This window comes from Tachypleus tridentatus, chromosome 4 (genome assembly GCF_004210375.1).
Source record: "Tachypleus tridentatus isolate NWPU-2018 chromosome 4, ASM421037v1, whole genome shotgun sequence".
NCBI lineage: Eukaryota > Metazoa > Arthropoda > Merostomata > Xiphosura > Limulidae > Tachypleus > Tachypleus tridentatus.
The window spans coordinates 24,486,502-24,509,805 of record NC_134828.1 but is presented as its reverse complement, the minus strand read 5'-3'; the positions used below and the strand labels follow the sequence as shown (position 1 = coordinate 24,509,805).

The window sequence follows — 23,304 nt, the reverse complement described above, 5'->3', positions numbered from 1 at the left end:
GGAGACAACAACAATACCGATAATCATTAGTATTAGTTCATGCACACACAATACATTATCGATTCTCACGTTCGAGAATTTTCTACAACTAGAGTGAATAAGCGAGAATTTCGCAGTACGTATTGAACAATATAAGTTACATGCATTTCTAAATAGAAATTTAACTTACACAAACGTCGATATTAGAATAAATATATAATAGTGAATCCGTTACACGATAAGGACGATTATTTATTAGAACGTTTTGGTTAGTGGTGCGATCATTCTCTACTACACTATTTTAAGCTTTCAACGTGATAAACTTATTTAGGTTTAACGTTCTAACGGTCTAAAGTAACATGTCGTTACAACCATTGTTAAAAAACAAACAAACGATTGATTAAACTGCAACAACACTTGAAGTAGAATTAGGGACGTACCGTAAACACAGCTAATAAACACATGACTGGTCAGGACTTGATACTAATTTTAATGAACAATAAAACATAAGTATCAGCATTAATTAGTTCAAACAATGGAATCGATAAAGTGAACCAGAAGAAGAAGAAAAACTAATTAAAACGACACAATATTCCAAATTAAATTTTCTATATTAATAACAATATCAAGTGACAAACAGCAATATCATTTACTACCTTTCATGGCTCGTTTTATAAAGCTTTTAACAGGGTATTTATTCACTCCTTAGAAACACCAGAGTACATCTCATGTGATAATAAATTTCCATAATCTTTTGTTACATTAATAATATCAGTACGTCACCGCTATGGAAACTGGTGTCAGTTTCATGATATACTATTTAAAGGAAAGTGTGTGTCCGGTAAAAAATACATTAATTTGTTTAGGTTATGTTTTTTGTTGATTTTTTATCAGGTGATACTGTTACGTCATTACCTACGGGTGTACCAATCAACGTGACGTGGCACCTCGCCTATCCTCACAAGGTAATATTTTTATTTATACGAATACTAATTATTTAGCGCAAAGTTAAAGAGACAGCAGTTAGTTTAGCGCAAAAATATGAAATAAAATATTAAGTTCTAACCAAAATTTGAAGTTTTATTTGTTCCGTTAAAGACTTTTCAAGACAAAGAAAGTAAAATGTTTTGAGATTATTAGTAATTCCTTCCTTCAAAAATATATTTCTAACATATCTTGTAGTTTTGTAACGATCTAATAGAGTTGAATAGTTTTGAAACAAATTACACAAAATTAGTCTCCAGTAGAACCAATTAAAACGGAGCCGATTTTGTCAAGTTCACAAGTGATACTCAGAAAGGGGTAGTATATCAGTCTTTACCGATCTCGTGGGAAGAACCAACTGATTCTCTTGTCTATTATACGGGGGAATATGTCCCCTCACTTTTCCAACGACAAGGAAATGCCATCCTCAAATTTCACCAATAATAAAACTTTTATTTTTCAGTGATTTACTCTAATCAGTGGTCACTATTGTACACGAGATATTTATATTGTAGACAGAACAACCCAGATACCTCAACTACAGAAACTGACCCCACACACACACAAATTCTAAAAATCAAAATTATGCCAATGATCTCCGTTATATACTCCTATTTTAACCTAATGTAACTTCAAAAGGTTCTACCTGTTTATTGAATATCCCCCACCACCACCATTTCGCTTTAACTTGTTAAACACTTGTTAAAAAGTGGAGCAACCAGTCCAGTGTTCTAATTGGAACCGCTAGAGTGACCTACATTAGAAAAGACTGAGGGCGAAGGCGAAACTGTTTTCAGTTGCAATTAATTAACTGGCTCGCTAATACAACGATAATTCATGTAGTCATGTGGCAGTGAACATGTGGTATTTGAAATTGAATTATATTGTTGTTTTCAGTGTTCTAGGGGTGCCTGAAAAGGTTGGGAAATTTAAACTAAATGTAACTTATAATGATATTTTTTGTGAGGTCTAACGTATTCACGACAAGATATAAACTATTTTCATCAGATAACAGAAATAGGTTAAGGATAACTCCCTGTAGTTGGTAAATCCATAAGGTTATTCATTTTACTTCTAGTTTTGGTCATAATGTTTTTTTAATAATAAAACTGGGAAGAATTGTTTGTTTGTTTGATTTTGAATTTCGCGCAAAGCTACTCGAGGGCTATCTGCACTAGCTGTCCCTAATTAGCAGTGTAAGACTAGCGGGAAGGCAGCTAATCATTACCACCCACTGCTAACTCTTCGCCAACTCTTGGGATACTCTTTTATCAACGAATATCAACGGTAGTTGGATCGACCGTCACATTATAGCGCCCCCACGGCTGAAAGGACGAGAGTGTTTGGTGTGACGAGGATTCGAGCCCACGACCCTCGGATCACGAGTCGAGTACCTTAACCACCTGGCCATGCCGAGCCGGGAAGGATTGAAACACCCATTTTTAAAGCTTTTATTTTAAAACAGCGTAAATCAGAACATCCACTTTATTAAGTAATAAATACGACAGAACTTTGTGTAAAACGCGCATAGAGGTGACAAATAAACATGAGAAAAACATTCAAGTGGACTGACCAATGGACAGTTTTATAAAGGGCAGAATGAAGTTTTAAGTAGTAAGGCAATGTGGTTAGGGCGCTCGACTGGTTCGAATCCGGTTAGACAGCTCGGAAATCTATATTTTTTTGTTTGTTTTTGGAATTTCGCACAAAGCTACTCGAGGGCTATCTGTGCTAGCCGTCCCTAATTTAGCAGTGTAAGACTAGAGGGAAGGCAGCTAGTCATCACCACCCACCGCCAACTCTTGGGCTACTCTTTTACCAACGAATAGTGGGATTGACCGTCACATTATAATGTCCCCACGGCTGGGAGGGCAAGCATGTTTAGCGCGACGCGGGCTCGAACACGCGACCCTCGAATTGCGAGCCGCACGCCTTACGCGCTTGGCCATGCCGGGCCTCTCGGGAAATCTATAATTCAAAGGGATATACCTATAAAATATAATCAGAAATAACACTTTGGACTATAGTGACAATAAAAGAATGGGTAAATGTGGCTCTGCGTTTCTAACAAAAAGGGGAACAGTTCATGTAACTGTTAATTTTGAGATGTTTATGCATAATAAAAATTACCCCAAAAATTGTTCAAAGTTTGAAAATATACAATAATATGAAATTCAAACTTTCAATTATTATTGGGTTAGTTTTTATCAGACTTCATCATCCATGTTATTTTTAGTGTTCTGTTCTTAAACATTTACCTTTTTTGCCAATGTCATTATTCGAAGACAACATCACTGCTGACACCGGACTTTTTTTACACTACTTTGTTTCTTGTTGTTTCAAATTTTTACGAAGCTGTTGGTTTTGATTCCTTTATTTTTATAAATCGTTCATTAAACCAGTTTTCTGCAGTATTTATGAAATGCTCGCTCACGTTGATATATTGCATAGTCCTTAGATTTTTGTTTATTATTGACTTTGTAGTTAGGCCTCGGTGGTTTAGCTAGGGGGGGCAAGGGGATACATCTGTATCCTCGGACGCAGCATCGAGGGTGGGGGCGCCAAATTGATGTTACATAATTAGGAATTATGGCTTACATTTTTTTGTCACGAGGGGCGCACAAACTGACTTTGTCCCCTGGCGCTGAAAACCCTAGCTACGCCTCTGTTAGGCCTACTTTATTCATTAAATAGGTTATTACAATAAGTGAGTGCGTTTTATCATTTAAAAGTAAATTGTTTTTTTGAAGAATACAAACACGTTAAATGTACAACGTTAGTGTAAAGAAGGCCCAGCATGGTTAGGGTGCTGGATTCGTAATCTGAAGGGCTGGAGTTCAAATCCCCGTCACAACAAACATGCTCATCCCTTCAGCTTTGGGGGCAGTATAAGTGACAGTCAATCCCACTATTCGTTAGTAAAAGAGAAGCCCAAGAGTTGGCGGTGAGTGGTGAAGACTAGCTGCCTTCCCTCTAGTCTTACACTAATAAATTATGGAGGATTAATACAGATAGTCCTCGTGTAGCTTTGCGCGAATATCCAAAAACAAACATTAGTGTAAAGAAAGTGCCAGTAATATTACTACTATTATTTTAGTAATATTACTACTATTATTTTAGCATTATTGTCTGGGGAATAAAGGCCACATTTTTTTTAAAATTTATTGACAAAATGTCAAAATTTCTCCAGTACATACCACAGTTTCTGAAGAAAAAAACATTGAGTTTTATTTAACAAACTTGCACTCTTTGTATAAACTAGTTTTAAGCTTGTGTGTTTACACAACTTGTTTTAAAACAATATTTTTTACCGGTTTTATTTGTTTAAATAATTGTCTTATTTTATTTCTGGATTAAACGAAAACAAAAATTGCGGCGTTTCTTAGGGGATCCTTAATGGGCCTGATGGTTAGGGCGTTCGCAATGGGTATAAAGAAACAAATAATCACCCTTAACTGGAGGAAGAGGTTTAAGTAGCATCTGACCCTCCCAAGTTCCCCACAACAGCGAACCAGACAGACACATATTTAAATTACTAATACTACGTTCTTGTCGTATGGTAATTGCCACAAACAAGGACATCTGGTAACAACAACACGTGTAACAATGAGTTCGATAACAAAACACGTGTAACAATAAGTTCGATAATGAAATTCCAATAATGAAAGTGGAATCAATATTAATGTAAAGTACAAAAAATGTAGAGATGTTAAACATAAAGATTTTCACTATTTTTGTCTTTGAAACTGGGGGAGGGAATATCAGCATATTGCTGTCTTTGTTGGATTCACCTCCCACTGGAATTTTGAATATCACCAGAAATAACATTTATTATAGTCCTCGCTCTCTCTTCCTCCTCTGTGTTAGGCCCGGCACGGACAGGTGGTTAAGGCATTTGATTCGTAGTCCAAAGGTCGCGGGTTCGAATCCCCGTCACACCAAACGTGCTCCCCCTTTCAGCCGTGGGGACGTTATAATGTGACGGTCAATTTCGCTATTCGTTGGTAAAAGAGTAGCCCAAGAGTTGGCGGTGGGTGGTGATGGCTAGCTGCCTTCCCTCTAGTCTTACACTGCCAGATTAGGGACGGCTAGCGCAGATAGTCCTCCAGTAGCGCTGCGCGAAGTTCAGAGTAAAACAAACCAATCCTCTGTATTTCAAACATTATTTATGGAAAATTGACACACAGTTAATTTTTTACAAAAACTACTCATACAGTGACATAAGATGGATATGCGTGATCAAAAACTTTTTTAAAAAGTAAATATGATGAGAAACACAGTCTAACGAAACCTCTGGCTAATTAATATGCTCTTCAAAAAAAGAAACGCAAAAGGTAAAATATGAGACAAATTGTTAAGAAGTTTATTCCGGGTAGTTCTGTATGACATGTGTGAAACTTTGCACATTCATTGCTGAACATCCAAAGTCTGCAAAGGCGAAGTCCACGCTCACTAGGTGAAGTTTAACGTCACTCAACGTCAATAACGAGTATGCCCCCCGTGAGCAACAATAACTGCTTGGCATCTCCTGCCCATGGAAGCGATGAGATGACGAATCACATCCTGTGGAATGGCTGTCCACTCAGCCTGCAAAGCTGCTGCAAGCTGAGATAGAGTCTGCGGTTGAGGTTGTCGCCGTCGCAGACGTCGGTCCAACTCGTCCCAAAGATGTTCGATGGGGTTTAAATCTGGTGATCTGGAGGGCCAGGGAAGAACGTTGATGTTGTGGTGTCTCAAGAAGACAGTGGTGAGTCGGGCTGTGTGAGGACGGGCATTGTCATGTTGAAAAACGTCGTTGACGTTCACCATGATGGGTTGCACATGGGGCTTAAGAATCTCGTCGACGTATCGTTGAGCCGTAAGATTCCCTCGAATGTGCAAAAGGTCTGTTCTGGCATTGTAGGCGATGGCAGCTCACATCATGACGCTGCCGCCACCAAATCTGTCAACAGTTTGCTGCAAAACGTTCACCTCGGCGACGGTAAACACGGGTCCTTCCATCCTGCCTACGAAGCATAAAACGTGATTCATCGCTGAACTAAACATGCCTCCATCGTCGATGAGGCCATACCCGATGTGCCCGAGTCCACTGCAGCCGTGCTTGACGATGTTGCTGGGTGAGGATGACGCCTCTGATTGGACGTCGAGGTCGGATTCCTGCATTTCGTAGACGGTTACGTACGGTCTGATCGGAAATCCTATGCAGCCTTGGTATGGTTGAGGCAGTAGACATCGCAGTGGTGGTCCTATCCCGAAGGTGACGTAACCGGATGTTGCGATCTTGTGCGGGCGTGGTCACACGAGGTCTGCCAGATCGTGGACGGTCACGAGTTGATCCATGTTGTTGGTGACGATTCCATAGCCTTGTGATGGTGCTTGGGTGGACATTCATAACTCTGGAAACATCTGATCGAGATTCGCCTGCTTCCAAGTGACCAATGGCGTTGTTGCGTTGTGCTTCAGTCAGTCTTGGTGTAACTGTATTGCGTGTCGGTGGCTCAACACTGAGCTATGGAAACCGAGAACCCGTCACTTTTTATAGGGATTTTGCACATGTTGCACTTGCAGAACATGCAGATCTCTCAAACAAATTTATTGGACACGCATGCGTTTTGGCGAAAAATCCGATGTTTTCCTCCGTTTTCAAAGTGCACAACTTTCATTGTCATTTTGGTCTGAAAATCAGTGCCTTAACACGTGTAACATCACATACTCTGAGCATGTAACGTTATTACATATATTTCTCTTTAAAATAACAAAAATATCCCTTTTGCGTTTCTTGTTTTGAAGAGTATATCTTGGTTACAGTTTTGCAAAAAACAACTATACATGCCAATCATAACACTAACCATCTGCTGTACTGTTTACTTAGCTTGAGAATTTATGGTAACTTTGATTAATTTATTACTTAAAATATAACGTCTTCGATGATTGACCATTGTAGAACACTTTAATGAAACATTTATTGTTGGCCACTATACTGTACTTTTAGTAAAACCTTTATTGTTGAGTACCATAGAGTAGTTCTATTAAAACATTTATTGTTGGCCACTATATTGCACTTGTATTAAAATCTTTATTTGATTACTATAGAGTAGTTCTATTAAAACATTTATTGTTGACTACAACACTGTAACTTTATTAAAATATTTATTGTTGACTACCATAGAGTAGTTCTATTAAAACACTGTACTTTCACTGAAATATTTATTGTTAAATACTTTATTGTTGACTACTGTACAACACTTTATTAAAACTTTTATTATTGACCATCATACAATAGTTTTAGTAAAACCTTTACTCTTGGCTACCATACAGTACCTTTAGTAAAACTTTTACTATTAACACCATACTTTTACTGTTGACCAGTAAACAGTACTTCTATGAGGATCTTGACGGTTGACCATTTCCGCTTCTTTTGTGTGGATCATTAGGTGTGTTAATTTTTGAATACCCAGGAGGATCAGGTGCACGAGACCTCTTCCTCCTTGACCATTTTCAGTTAGTTCTAGGTTTGTTTTTTGAATTTCGCGCGAAGTTACACGAAGGCTATGTGAGCTAGCCGTTCCTAATTTTGTAGTGTAAGATTAGAGGGAAGGCAGCTAATCATCACCACCCACTGCCAACTCTTGGGCTACTCTTTTACCAACGAGTAGTGAGATTGACCGTAACATTATAACGGCTACAAGGGCAAGCCTGCTGGGTGTGATTGGGATTCGAACCGCGACCCTCAGTTTACGAATCGAGTACCTTGACCACCTGGCCATACCGGATCCCTAATTCTAGGTTATCACTTTTATTTATTATTACATCAAGAGAAAGTAAATATATAAGTGCGTGTGTGTTTATCATAAGAGTTGTAAACTCGCTTGATGCGACTGTTCAATATTAAAGTATTACTTATTCTGTTCTAAATAAAATATAATTATATTAGTTTTATATGGTAGTTTGTTGTTTTTTTCTTGACGTGAGTGATACAATACCATCGTGTGTCATCATGACGATTGCGTCATGCTAATATGATGACATCTTTGCATCCTTACTACAGTGACTAGCGTGCTCTACTGAACGTTCAGAACTTACGGAACTTTACCAGAAGAATGTACTTCGTACACTGGGAACGTGGGTGTGCTATAATAGTGACAGTCAGTGCCCACTGATCCAGTTAGGATCAGCTTTATGCAGATAGCCCTTGTGTAATTTTGAATGTAATTCTGAAACAAACACCTCTAGTGGGAATGAATTAGACGAGTATACATTGGATAGGAACATTAGGGTATCTGAGGAAATGAAGTCTGGGGGAGAAAATCCATTACAAATTCTCTCTCCATCGAAAGACCTGTACCGGGAATTTTGTAATAAAATTCGTCACGAACGGGTAGTGTCTACATGAACAGTGTGTTACCATGTGAACAGGACGTGTGAGTTACTGTTAGTACCTATATGTTACAGGTGACTTCTGTTACTTGGTGATAATTCATGCTCGAATTGTAAACCAAATCTCTTTGATGTTCAGTAGCAAAGACCTTAATTTTCTGTGGATAAATTAATTTTTCTCGACTAGCTAAAATTTCGTAGTTTTTGTTGTACAGCTGCAGGTGGCGCTAATGTAATAATGGTGGTTTATTTACTCATACATCGCGTTCTACCACTGAGAGGACTAAAGGACATCGTTGATTTGGTGAAACTGGTTTGTTTTGCTCAGAATACTCCCGAAAAACTACGCGTAAGGCCATTTGTGCATGTCCGTCCTTAATTTAAAATGATAAATTAGAAAAAAGGCAGCTAATTAGAAGCAACCACGGTCACTTCTTAGGCTATAATTGGTTGATTGAATAGTAAGATTTAAACGGCACACTTATAGTGTACACATAGCACCAAATTACAGGGTGCATTTTTGTGGCTACGGGACACAAACCCTGAACCTTTGGATTTACAATACGGGTACACCAACCATTAAGCCGCTCCCGGATAAACTAGTATATTGTTATACTTCTATAAGTGGTATCAATATAGTGTTCAGATAATATTGATGTGTTGTTATATTGGCGGAAATGTCTAGTTTGTGGTGCAAACTAAATATTATTGTCAGCCAGTAATGTTTAATTAGATCTTGATTTTCGTGTATTTTTTAATGTTAGAGGTATCCATAAACAGGTTTACTTGTTTAGTACACTTGAAAAGCAAGTGTAATTTAGAAATTTTTATACATTTTAAAACTACTTGCCAAAACTAATGCATATGTTATAGCTAAATATACGATTTTAAAGGGCCCAGCATTGCCAGGTGGTTAAGGTACTCGATTCGTAATCTGAGGGTCACGGGTTCGAATCCCTGTCTCACCAAACAAGCTCACCCTTTCAGCCGTGGGGGCGTTATAATGTTATGGTCAATCCCACTATTCGTAACTAAAAGAGTAATCTAACAGTTGGCGGTGGGTGGTAATGACTAGTTGCCTTCCCTCTGGTCTTACACTGCTAAATTAAGGACGAGTACCGCAGATAGCCCTCGTGTAGCTTTGCGCGAAATTCAAAAAACAAACAATTTTAAAGTGAGTCAGTGTACGTAATAATTGCTTAATTAGTGTTTCTAGTTGGGAATTCGACGCAGTAAGAAAACGTTTATAAGTAAGAAAAACATTCATTATTTTTTAACTGTATTTGGTGCTCGCTGTTTTAAGATATAATTATTTTTTTTATTTTTACATTTTTATTATTAGGGAGGTTTTAAGTTGGAATTATTAGACCAGAACGAGCGCCCTCTAAAAGATTTAACTCCGACAACCGAAGAAACCAATTACGTTGGTTCAGAGGATTCAACGTGAGTACACGATACTGTTGTTTAAAGTTATTTGATACGTGTTTGTTGTTATATGTGATTCAGTACGTAACTTAACTTAGCACATAATTAGTAAAAAACTGCATATAAGCTTTTTTCTGTTTGTTTATCTTAGTGTTATTTTCGCGGTATGTTAAAAAATTGTAGACGAATTTACTGTCGACCTGGATCGAAATTCTAAATTAAAAACTAAAATTATGATTTAATTTAAAATACTAAAAGATGTTTTCGCTATACTTTACACCTATCGGTCAATACCTCATTTAACATAAATAAATTATGACGTAATAACTTATAGTCCTTTGTATTCATTTAGTTATATTCTAAAAACGGGGACAGATTGGCATTCCGAAAAATTTCGCCAGAACGTGTGATGTTCCATGAAACTAAAATATTCAACACATTCATCCCATTTCTATACTAACAATAACGTTATTATTATTATTAGAATTGGACATAATTTTTACAAATATCGTAACGTTTTAATTATGGATAACAATACGAGGTCTGTTCAAAAAATACGCGGACTGTTTGAATTGCGCGGCTCCAGTTGGTTCCAGGGGAATCCACTTGGTGTCGCTAGGTTTGCACAGATCAGCTGATTACGATGCCATTTCCCGATTGCAGATATCTTCATTTGTGTATTAGCTACGCGGTTTTAAGTGAAGTGCGATTTTTTTCGTTTGGCGGATTTCAGAATGAATGACCTGAAGAAGCAACGACTTGCTGTGAAATTTTGTGTTAAACTTGGAAAATCTGCGACTGAAACTTTTGCTATGCTTAACACGGCTTACGGTGATGTTGCTATGAAGCGTACGGCATGTTTCAAGTGGCATGAACGTTTTAAGGATGGTCGACAGTCCATTGAAGATGATGAGCGTCCTGGACGTCCTTCCACGTCAACTGACGACCCACACGTCGACAAAATCAACACCCTGGTGAGGGCAAATCGACGTCTGACTGTCAGGGAGCTTGCTGAAGAGTGTGGGATATCAGTTGGAACTTGTTACGAGATTTTGACCGAAAAATTGAAGATGCACCGCGTTGATGCGAAATTTGTGCCTCAGAACTCGTGAGTTTTTGGCCAAACACTCGATCACTGTTCTTCCCCACCCCACTACTCTCACCTGACCTTGCTCCTTGCGATTTTTTCTTGTTCCCCAAACTCACAAGACCCTTGAAAGGAAGAAGATTTGAGACGATTCCCGAGATTAAGGCAAATGCGACGAAGGAGCTGGAGGACATTACAAAAGAAGCGTACCAGAACTGTTTCAACAAGTGGAAACACCGTTGGGATAAGTGTGTGCGTTGGGGAGGAGAGTACTTTGAAGGGGTCCCAGACCTGTAACTTCTAAATAAAGTACATTTTGTTTTATGACGCCAGTCCGCGTATTTTTTTAACAGCCCCCGTAATACAGGATTCTGGAATTATAACATGCATTCCTCAAAATGTTGTAGTCTTATGTCGTTTACATAATATTATACACATATTACTGCTTATGTAACATACCAACGTGAGGCCTACGTGAATAGTTACTTTTACGCTAAATTTTTGGAACATCTTGTTGTAACCCTAGCAACTTCTGTTACCACACTCGCTACTCGTGGTAGTTTAACCACGTGACTATCACTTCCTTTCAAAATAACATTTCAAAAATCACTTCTTCCAAGGGCAAGGCGTGAAGAAGTGGTCAGTTATGTAACGTAAGTCGGATTAATCACGATTCGTGTCCGGCTGCCACAAAAACATAAATAAATAAATAAACAGTAGTGTCTCGCATTTAATTTATTTTTTTCCATTTTCTTCGTAGCTTGATGAGGCTCAGACATTTTGAAAATTATGTGCTATCTACGGTAACAAAGTACGAAGCGAATGTTTTTGGCAACTTCTGTAACATGCCCAGGTCAAACAAATAAGTAAATAAGGCAGTGTTATATTCAGTGCAATGAACTAATGTGTGTGCGTGCGTCTGTATAGGTGTTATTACCAAGTGTAGCAGTGCATTTATTAAATACTTCGTCGATATTATCAGTCCATATTAAAAAAAACAACCTCCAAACTACACAGTTTATCTTGTAAAATTAGTATCCGTTATTTCTTTCCCAATATTTTATCTTTATGCTTCCGTCTTAGAAAAAAAAAAAAAGAAACAGGTCAACATTTGAATATATTATTCAATATATTGGTGCATTAAACCACAACCGACCCCCCTCCAGTGACACAGCTTTATGTCTACGGACTCGCATCGGCAAAAACCGGGTTTCGATACCCGTGGTGGGCAGAGCACAGATAGCCCACTGTGTAGCTTTGTGCGTAATTTCAGACCAACAAGAACAATAGATCACACCCTTTCGTAAAGGTACGATTCATCGAACGCAAAGTAAAAAAAAAACAACAAAAAACGGGTTACTTCATTATGGATGTTATAACGGATTTGCATGTGCACGTAATTTTTATTTAGTCATAATAAATATCTGGGTGATCAAATAATCTTAAGTACAGTGAGAGTTACTGGTTAATTAAAAAAAACACGTCAACATCGTATTGGATAAAAATAAAAAATATTAAAACTATAGATATTACCATGTAGTCTGTAACGAGTTAAGTGAACCGTTTATTAATGTTTGCCTTCACACGTTGCCCCCCGATAGTACAGCGGTATGTCTCCAGATTTACAATGCTAAAATCAGGGGTTCGATTCCCCTCGGTGGGCTCAGCAGATAGCCCGATGTGGCTTTGTTACAACAAAAAACACATTTTGCCCACCGCTAGTACAGCGGTATGTCTCTGGATTTATAACGCTAAAATCAGGGGTTCGATTCCCCTCGGTGAGCTCAACAGATAGCCCGATGTGGCTTTGCTATAATAAAAACACACACTTTTTTCAATCTGACAATGTTTGACATTTATAAGCCCCCCGCTAATGCAGCGGTATGTCTCCGGATTTACAACGCTAAAATCAGGGGTTCGATTCCCCTCGGTGGGCTGAGCAGATAGCCCTTTGTGGCTTTGCTATAAGAAAAACACACACGCCTTTACACGTAGCTTCGCTGGAAAGCAGCGGGAATTAATTGAGTAAAATTCTTCTCCGAGTATCGTGAACGGATTACCATGTGGTAATTACCAGTTGACGCATTTTTACAAATTCATCTTAACATTTAATCAATTATAAACGTACAATTGCACATTGAGTTTTTGCGTTGTGCCTACTGTAGGAAGAAATCGAACCTCGAATTTAAAAGTTATAAGTAATCAAGTTTGTCGCTCAGCTTCCATGGGAAACAAAATTTATAAAATATTATTCGAAAACCTTCTAGTATAAAGATACGACAGTATTTTTTCGAATATAAATATTAAAGGCGTGGCGATACAACATGAACATGGTATCATGAAGCCGTGATACGACTGTATTGATACAGCGTCCGAAACGATTCATGTATTTTCACGAAATGTGGCTAGCTTTCAGTAAACGTGTTTGTGTGTTTTCTTATAGCAAAGCCACATCGGGCTATCTGCTCAGTCCACCGAAGGGAATCGAACCTCTGCTTTTAGCGTTCTAGATCCGTAAATTTACCGTTGCCCTCGCGGCGGAAGTAAACACTACAAATTTCTTGTAGATAGAAAAAAAATATCAGAATTTCTAATCAAGTATATTTGCTAAAATTTAACCTTTCAGAAAACATTAAAGGCAAAGTAAGATAACAAATAACAAAATGGATAGTCAGATATTAATTGTTTTTTTTATTTTATCTCTCTGGCCAGCTTTAATTAAGTTGATCAAACCTGATAATTTGAAAAAGCACTGAAGCGTGAAGTACTTATACAAGACAATGTTAGTAACAAATCACAGACAAAGACAGTCAAACTTTGCAACAAATCCTCAGCGAAACGTGTATAATTAGACACGTGTCGTACCGACCACTATTATGAGATACGCTCACCTAATAGATGTACAACAACATACTTACATAAAACAGGCACCATGAAGGCTCCTGAATATAATAGGTGTTAAAATATTTTACAACTAAATATATTGTTTTATTTTTGTGGACAATTATTGTCAGAAATATGTACACTCTTGCGATTTTTTGAGTTGTACATATATTCATGTATTAGTTTTCCCGTTTCAGAAACTTAAAACTATTTTCACTTCTGTCCTCGCAGGGCTCAAGGTTACACGGTCATGCTGCCCAAAACACTGACCTGTAAAGGTTGTACGATTCGTTTGTTACGTCAGGCTCGAGAGTGGGGCAGTCAGTATTTGTTCTGGAGCTGTGCCGACGTTGACGTTGTGCCAGGTGAGTGGCTTAAAACTGATCTGAAGTACTGTTCATACTTTATTATTTTTTTTATAGAACCTATCAGGTTGATCGTGATATTAGTTTCTATATCGAACCTACGCATTTGTTATTAACGGTCTGCTGGAATATCAGTAGTTAGTTAAGGTAACACCATTACGATGACGTACACAGCGATTTATTCGCATAAAGTTAAAAGCAGAAAGTGTACGTTTTAAAAAAATCTTTCTAGGTGTTTCGTTAGATTAATCTCTAACATCTTAAGTGGTTAAGGCACTCGACTCGTATTTTGAGGGTCGTGGGTTCGAATCCCCGTCTCACCAAATATGCTCGTCCTTTTAGCCATGGGGGGTGTTATAGTGTTACGGTCAGCCCCACTATTCGTTGGTAAAACAGTAGCCTAAGAGTTGGCGGTGATGACTAGTTGCCTTCCCTCTAGTCTTGCACTGCTAAATTATTTGTTTGTCTTGGAATTTCGCACAAAGCTACTCGAGGGCTATCTGTGCTAGCCGTCCTTAATTTAGCAGTGTAAGACTAGAGGGAAGGCAGCTAGTCATCACCACCCACCGCCAACTCTTGGGCTACTCTTTTTATCAACGAATAGTGGGATTAACCGTAACATTATAACGCCCTCACGGCTGAAAGGGCGAACATGTTTGGCGCGACCGGGATGCAAACCCGCGACCCTCAGATTACGAGTCGCACGCCTTAACACGCTTGGCCATGCCGGGCCTGCTAAATTAAGGACGGCTAGCGCAGATAGCCTTTGGGTAACTTTGCGCAAAATTCAAAAGAAACCAAACTCTCCCATCTTCAGAAGCCGAAGGAAAAATATATATATAGTGAATATAGGTGTACAATTTGCATCTTATACAGTGGTGCCATCTATAAAATAGACTTCCAAAAATTTACATTTGTGCCACCTGGCCCTATATCTCTATTCAATATCATTTTTTAACAATTTCGTGATGACGAAAAACCCATTTGAAGTAAAAATGTATTCTCAAGACGGTTGATATGGGTCTTAGAACTTAACTAAAATAAGTACAGAACAACGTTTCGACCTTGTTAGGTCATTTTCAGGTTGACCTGTACTTTATTTTAATTAAAGTTTTAATACGCATACCAGCTATCTTGAGAATACATTTTTAACAATTTGCAACGGTTCTCCTATATTTAATTTGTTTTTAAATTTTACAGTTTAAGTTGTTGTTCTAACTTAATCAGTCAATTACGTGGGAAGAGCTCACTAAGGCAGGAATCACATGGACCTGACGTGAAATATACAACAGACCCACTTGAATAAGAATGTCACCAGAGCCCCAGAAATTGTGTGTGGGGGTGAATCATCCAGAATCCTAATTACAGTTATAAGAAAATAATGTACATTCTTTGTAGTTATGACACTGAAAAGTTACAATCCTGGAGATTCATGGACCTCACCTATGCTATCAAGTAAAGAATTCTTATATTATTTGAGATAAGAGCAGAAAATCAGTAACAACATAAGAATCCAGTTGACGAAATTAAGTCGACCATGAAGAAATTAAGTTATACTTCGCCACCACTTTACGACACGTGGCGAACTTTTTACAGGTCGTTGATTGGGACAATTTAAAACTACTCAAACGAATGATGTTAAGAAACGAATTAAATGTAAGATAATCGTTATAAATTGTGAAAAACAGTAATACTGAATAGAGATTTAGGTCCATTTCCATGGAAGAAAAATTTTTGGAGGTCGATTTTATAGATGGCGCCACTATATAAAATGAGAATTGTACACCTACGTTTACTGTATATGCAAAATAATTTTATCGCGTGTCTGTATCGAAACGTTGGTGTTTTCATCTTCTTTCTACCAAACATTTGGGCCAGAGCTGCCAGACTAACGTATATTCAGGTGTTGTTGGTGATAAAATAGTGTCGGGGTGTTAACCAAGTTCTTCATAGTGTATTTTATTTTGTTACCTGGACTCTTATGCGGCTAATGGTTCTCTTCCCTTTCTTGGACTAATGTTGTAGCATCTTAACTACCAGTATCAGCTGATGCCTAATAACGCCTAGCACTAAATTCTACATATCCCCGTTTATTCATTCCAAATTCTAGGTTTATTTGTTTGTTTTTTTAAATTTCGCGCAACACTACAAAAGGGCGATCTGCGCTCCACATTCTTTCTAAAACTGTGTAAGTCTCAAGTTGGTTTGTATGGAATCTAAATGTATTTATCTTTTAGTTGGCACTTGTTTTGAATTGTCTCATCTTCAAATTGAACCACGTGGAGTCTATGCCCTTTTGGCTATGTTTGGCCATTTGTTCTGAACGGTTTAAGCCTCGTATTGGATTTTCTAGAATCTAGGTGCATTTGACCATATGTGATCATTTGTTCTAAACTGTCTAATCCTTGTACTGGATCTTGCGAAATCTAGGCGCATGTGACTCTGTGGTCATTTGTTCTAAACTGTCTAAGCCTTGTACTGGACCTTGCGAAATCTAGGCGCGTTTGACTGTGTGTGGTCATTTGTTTCAAATAGTTTGAGACCCAAACTGGGTTACGTGAAGTTGAAATATATGTGATTATAATAACTTCAAGACTCTATGTAATAACACAAAACTCTATGTGAAAATTAGGTCAAAATTTGTAGGTAGAGTTACTTGCTCTGAAGTAACCGAAACTGTGTATGATTTTATTTTCATAAAAGTATCATAAAACTAGATTAAGTTTTAAATTATTCTCGACACACTTTTTTACTGTGCTGCATTTTAGTTGCACATAATATAACCAGTTTCAACAAACATTAAATAATTCCTGATAACTATCGTTTTAATATATTGTCCTTTATATAGTACATTTCTGGGAGTCCGGTTTGCCGTATGCTAAAAATTTAATGAAGTACACTTGCAAAATCTAAAAATTATTTTTTTATTCATTTGTTTCTTAAACCAAAGTGTCGGCTGCATATTAAATAAATGTCGCTGTGTATTACATACGATACCCTGGCACTTTAGGGTTAGCTAATAGACTAAAGGGAAGACACCTAATTAATATCCCCGTCGCACCAAACATGCTCGCCCTTTCAGCCGTGGGAGCGCTATAATGTGACGGTCAATTCCATTATTCGTTAGAAAAGAATAACCCAAGAGTTGGCAGTGGGTGATGACTAACTGCCTTCCCTCTAGCCTTACACTGCTAAATTATGGCCGGCTAGCGTAGATAGCCCTCGAGTAGCTTTGCGCGAAATTGAAAACAAACCAAACCAAACCTAATTAATAGTACCTTTTATCGACTGTTGGGCAACTTTAATAATGGTAGTTGACCGTCATTCTTATAACACACCTACGGCCCGAAAGCGCTGAACATATTTTTTCAGAAAGGGGGTGCAAACCATGGACCCTTCGATCCACAGTCTTGCATTTTAACCATTAGGCCATTCGCAGACCTGTTAAAGACTGCAGGCCTGAATAAATCATTGTATAAAATTCGTTATTCAGTGTATTTTCTACACTACTTCATCCTGTTACCCCAAACCTCGTTGTCTTGTTTTATTTTGCTGAAACAAATGTATCAACATCAACATTTTTACTTTTAAGAAAACATGCGGTACTCATTAGTAACTTGGCTTTTTTTTTTAGAGTAAACTTTTAATGGGAAATTTTACAGATATATATAATTGCATCCAGTTTATTGTCTCCTATTCCTTTTAAATCCTTTAATCTATTTCTACGACACGACTATAGTAACAGTTTATCCCCTGATGGTTCAACGGTAAGTTTACAGACTTAGAAAGCTAAAAATCTCGGTTTTTGTCCCTCTAGGTTGGACAGATCGCAGTTTATCTACTATGTAGCTTTGTGCCTGAACAACATATTTTCTGAATTTGACCCTTAGCAGGTGACCACAAAACTCATGTTCTTTAAATACCTGAAAAGTTAGAATTTATAAAAAAAAAAGAGCTTCATTCATCAGCAGTAATCAATCAATAACTGAGTAATCGATCAAGGATCTTTCAACCCTGGACATCTATAATTGAAATTCACAGAAATATATGCTTTGAATACCTTAACTGGTTCACGTATTATGTCGTGTATCTTGCATTCCATTTGATATAAAGTTGAAACGTATTCCATTTAACAATTATTATAAATAGTCTGGAAGGATGTAAGTGTTTAATTAGTTTAAGTAACTCTGGTATTAATCTTTATCTCGACACACCAAACATGCTCGCCCTTTCAGCCGTGGGGGCGTTATAATATACCGGTCAATCCCACTATTCTTTGGTTAAAGAGTAGCCCAAGAGTTGGCGGTGGGTGGTGTTGACTAGCTGCCTTGCCTCTAGACTTACGCTGCAAAATTAGGGCCTGCTAGCGCAGATAGCCCTCGTATAGCTTTGCGCGAAATACAAAACACACCAAACTTTATCTTGACCTTGTTCGTGTTGTCAGTTTAAAGGTTCGCTTAATGAAACTAAGTAGAAACTTCTTTTATGAAATATACTTTAATGCCTAAGGTCAAAATTCTCGGTTTCGTTAACAGATAGTCCATTTTGTAGCTTTATATTTGATTTCAAACAAACAATTCATTGTCACTGTTTCGTGTCCAGTGTTTTAATGTTTCATAACTACTCTAAAGTTCCTATATTGGGCTCAAAACTCTTCTTGTCCAGTGTTTTAATGTTTAATAACTACTCTAAAGTACCAATATTGGGCTCAAAACTCTTCTTGTCCAGTGTTTTAATGTTTAATAACTACTCTAAAGTACCTATATTGGGCTCAAAACTCTTCTTGTCCAGTGTTTTAATGTTTCATAACTACTCTAAAGTACCTATATTGGGCTCAAAACTGGTTCGTGTCCAATGTATTAATGTTTCATAACTACTATAAAGTACCTATATTGGGCTAAAAACTGGTTCGTGTCCAGTGTTTTAATGTTTCATAGTTACTACAAAGTGCCTATATTAGGCTCAAAACTGTTTTGTGTCCAGTGTTTTAATGTTTCGTAGTTACTACAAAGTGCCTATAGTAGGCTCAAAACTGTATCCTGAACAGTGTTTTAATTTTCATTGTTACCCTAAAATACTTGTAGTTCAGAAATCCCCTTGTTCAGTTTTGTAAAGTTTCTCAGGAAAAATGTTATTTGTTAAAAGTTTCTTCAAACTTTATATCAGCTTTGAGCGAACAGAATAATTTACCAGCAAGTTCCTTTGTAATGAAAACAAATAAAGGCGGCCATATATGCACAGTGATGCAGGAATGAAACCCTGAATTTTAGCTTACCGCTCATTTGGTGGAGGGCGTGGATATACGAATGTAAAACTACTCAGCTTTACCCCGTATAAAAACATTCATTAAACCTGGGGTAACATAGTAATCATGGAAACATTAGTTATAATAAAGGTTTATACCCATGGGAACATAGTAAATATTCATAACCACAGAACCAATGTTATGTTTGATATTCATTGAAACATTATTCGTACGTGGTTGTGGTATGAACATTGCTGCCCGATGTCAGTTGTAATGTTTAAAAATTACATTTAAAAGACGTTTTTATAGAAACTGAAGTCGGAGGCGAAGACATTTTAATTCTCAGGCAGAGGAGTTTAACATAATTATTGTCTTAATACAGATTACCCTAAATATTTCTAATAAACTGGGCCTGTTAACTTTTACAGAATCTGAAATTAATGAAGTGTGTTCTAGTCATGGAAGACTAGAAGAGGGCCGCTGTGTTTGTGACAGGCTCTACTCTGGAAACGTATGCCAGTACTTGGGTGAGTTTCTTGCATCATTTTGTAGAAATTATTCATTTCTTGAGATGTGTACAGTTAGTGGAGTGAAGAAAAAAAAAAAACTTTTATTAATGATCGAAAAATCACCAATAGATGTCGCTAAATACTCTCGGGGATAATAAACGATTAACTTTACGAAATTGTATAATATCGATAATTAAAATCGAGCTGCTCTGTTGTAACACAGGCCCCTGCATGGCCAAGCGTGTTAAGGCGTGTGACTCGTAATCCGAGGGTCACGGGTTCGCATCCCCGTCGCGCCAAACATGCTCGCCCTTTCAGCCGTGGGGGCGTTATAAGGTTACGATTAATCGCACTATTCGTTGGTAAAAGAGTGACCCAAGAGTTGGCGGTGGGTGGTGATGACTAGCTGCCTTCCCTCTAGTCTTACACTGCTAAATTAGGGACGGCTAGCGCAGATAGCCCTCGAGTAGCTTTGTGCGAAATTCAAAAAACAAACAAATTGTTGTAACATTTCAGGTGGGCTTGTTTTTAGTACAGATACTGCTTAAATTGCACCATTATTTTTGCATCTAACACTTTCTATTACACGTAGATAATTAAAACAATGCAAGGCATCAAGAAAAGAAAAATCTTATTACGTTGAGAAATATATACAGTCTAATAAATTAGAACAATCTCAGTTTTCTTACAATTAAAGGCAAAAAAGCAGCCCCAACTCTTCTTCGGTAAATGAGTGATAAATTGGAGAACTTGTAAAGCTACAGTTGTACTTGCGCACTTGCCTGCTTAAACGAACGAACACAACTCTGGCGAATTTGCAACTACAGGTATGCAGAGTCACTTAAGGACAAGTTCAATAACCAGACGTTGTTGTCATTTGATTGCAGCTACTGTTAGAAAGTTAAGCCTAAGGAACATGAATTTATTGGTCAGTTCGTTAGGGATTACGCCGCTCTGTGTGGTTATGAAATTACTGGAAGAATCGACCGCCTTTCTTGTTTATCTGATGTAAAAATTACAGAGCCCCCTATGACTATAAATCGTTATGATCCTACTTATGGAAAACAGGAGTTTATGGTCAGAAAGAAAGGGACCTATTTGCATGGGAAGAAAATAAAAAGCCCGTAAGTGTGAGAGAGAACAGACACATCGATAGAGAGGCGAAGTAAGAAAATAATGTGTTGATAGTAAGAAAGAAAACTTTGTTCTAAATTCATATGTTGTTGATTATAGTAATAAATATGGATCAATTAATTCATTAATAAGTGCAGCCTAATAAAGTTGAAGAAAAGCAAAATGCGGCATAACATGATTTTAATAAAGTTATATCAAAACGATCTGCAGCACGTGAGTGTGTTTGATCTTTCTTATAGCAAAGCCACGTTGAGCTATCTGCCGAATCCACCGTCGACAATACGTACAAGTATAAACAAGTAGATTCTATTAATTTATACGGAATACGGGATAAACTTTTTAAAAAAAAATAAACACATAACAGCGATTTTACGTAGGTAAAAGATTCACTTTGTTTTTAGATTTTTCAGAATTGAAATTATTACAAATGACTGTTTTTGCGTATCATAGGTGTATTGGTTCTTAGGTTAACTGAAATGCTATGACGCTTTTTTTGTGTGTTATTCCAAATTGCAGACGAGTGCTGGTCAGATAGCGACTGTGGTTCTCACGGTAAGTGCGTCAACGTCGACAGTACAACATTTCCTAAACTGCAATGCTTCTGTCAGACAGGATGGTTTGGAGAGAATTGCAACAATGGTAAATATATCCTTGGATGTTATGTTCTTCTTCTGCGGTTTGTTCGATTTTGTTGCTCTTAAGTTTAAGTGTCGAATTATTTCCGAGAAATAAACTGTACGATAATTTCAGAGTGGTTTTTTTTTCTTTTCTGATTAGCAGTTAACTAACTAGTAACTTATAAATAATATGTTTTTTACCCTCTTTCACAAAGCGTGAATTTATTTCCAATAAATAAACAACAATGGTAAATAATTAATAGTCCCATGGTGGGCCAGCGGTAACCTTCCGGACGTACAATGCTAAAATTTGCGGTTCGATTCCCCACAGTGGATAAAATGCAGACATCCCACTGTAAAGATCTGAAATAGAAATAATAACATAAACAATTAATAAACAGTCCATCTGAGGCACTTCGTATTATAGTAAAATGCAGCCAGAAATACCAACCTAGGCCCAGCATGGCCTGGTGGTTAAGGCGTTTGACTCGTAATCCGAGGGTCGCGGGTTCGAATCCCCGTCGCACCAAACATGCTCGCCCTTTCAGCCGTGGGGGCGTTATTATGTGACGGTCAATCCCACTATTCGTTGGTAAAAGAGTAGCCCAAGAGTCGGCGGTGGGTGGTGATGACTAGCTGCCTTGCCTCTAGTCTTACACTGTTAAATTATGGACGGCTAGCGCAGATAGCCCTCGTGAGGCTTAGCGCGAAATTCAAAAACAAACAATCAATACCAACCTGCAGAATTAAACATTACTAGCAAGGTAATATCGCAATCAGAAGGTATGATGTCAGTTTAATCAGAGTATGGCTCGGTAATAAATGTAATTAAGGCGTGCACTATCATGCTCTAGTAGTTGTTAATGTGTCGGACTGTGGATTCGAGGATCCATGGTTCATGTCTCGTTACCGTTCTGCACGCTAAGGCCGTGGATGTATTATAAAAGTGATGGACAATCCCACTATTCGAATAGAATGTCCTAAACGTTGCTGTTGACAAGCTGCCTTCTCTCTTGAGTGTTATTTCAAATCAGAAGTAAAGTGCATCGAACCCTCATGTAGTTTGTTTCAAAATGAGGGAAGCTATGGCATCTAGTTTTTGTGTTGTCAAACTCATTGTAAGAGAAACCATGAAATTTAGTTTTTATGTAGTTTTGTACTGATATTCAAAACATAACGAAATAAAAACCCCTTGGGCACTAAGTAGAAATCTCTCACCCTAATCTCACAGGAGTTGAACACCCAGTTAATATATTAACAATGTAAATTATGAATAATGGGTTTTGGTCTATTAAAAGTCTTGATTTTGTTTTTAAATTAATGTTTCATTACATGTTACAATTAATATTTCTAATGTCAGTTTTTTTCTGGTGTTTTTCTAGAATCTCCAGTCAAATCCACGATGGTGGATTTGAGTAAATATTCGCGTAAAGAATTATCAGATGATTACGTTCTTTACTGGAGAATTATTCAGGTGAGTCAGTGAAACACTTACAAGAATGTCACAAAATTAACAGACTTACAAGAATGGAAAAAAGAAATTAATACATTTTAGTCATTAAGTGATTTTCAGATCTGATTTCTTGTTAACTTAGTTTGTAAGTACTTTTATGTCCATTTGTTAACTCAATTTGTAAGTACTTCTTTGTTCATTTGTTAACTCAGTTTGTAAGTACTACTATGTCCATTTGTTAACTCA

The 23,304-nt window shown here is 37.5% G+C and overlaps 1 protein-coding gene across 1 annotated transcript in view; it reads left to right on the top strand.

Moving 5' to 3' along the window:
• LOC143248083 (uncharacterized) overlaps positions 1-23,304 on the top strand; it is a 44,463-nt gene that overhangs the window by 3,013 nt on the left and 18,146 nt on the right. Inside the window, exons 2-7 of the mRNA XM_076496520.1 lie at positions 846-944; positions 9,683-9,783; positions 13,967-14,100; positions 19,774-19,872; positions 21,505-21,627; positions 22,988-23,079. Of these exons, the coding sequence (XP_076352635.1) occupies positions 846-944; positions 9,683-9,783; positions 13,967-14,100; positions 19,774-19,872; positions 21,505-21,627; positions 22,988-23,079 (648 nt within the window). The remainder of the gene's footprint in view (positions 1-845; positions 945-9,682; positions 9,784-13,966; positions 14,101-19,773; positions 19,873-21,504; positions 21,628-22,987; positions 23,080-23,304) is intronic.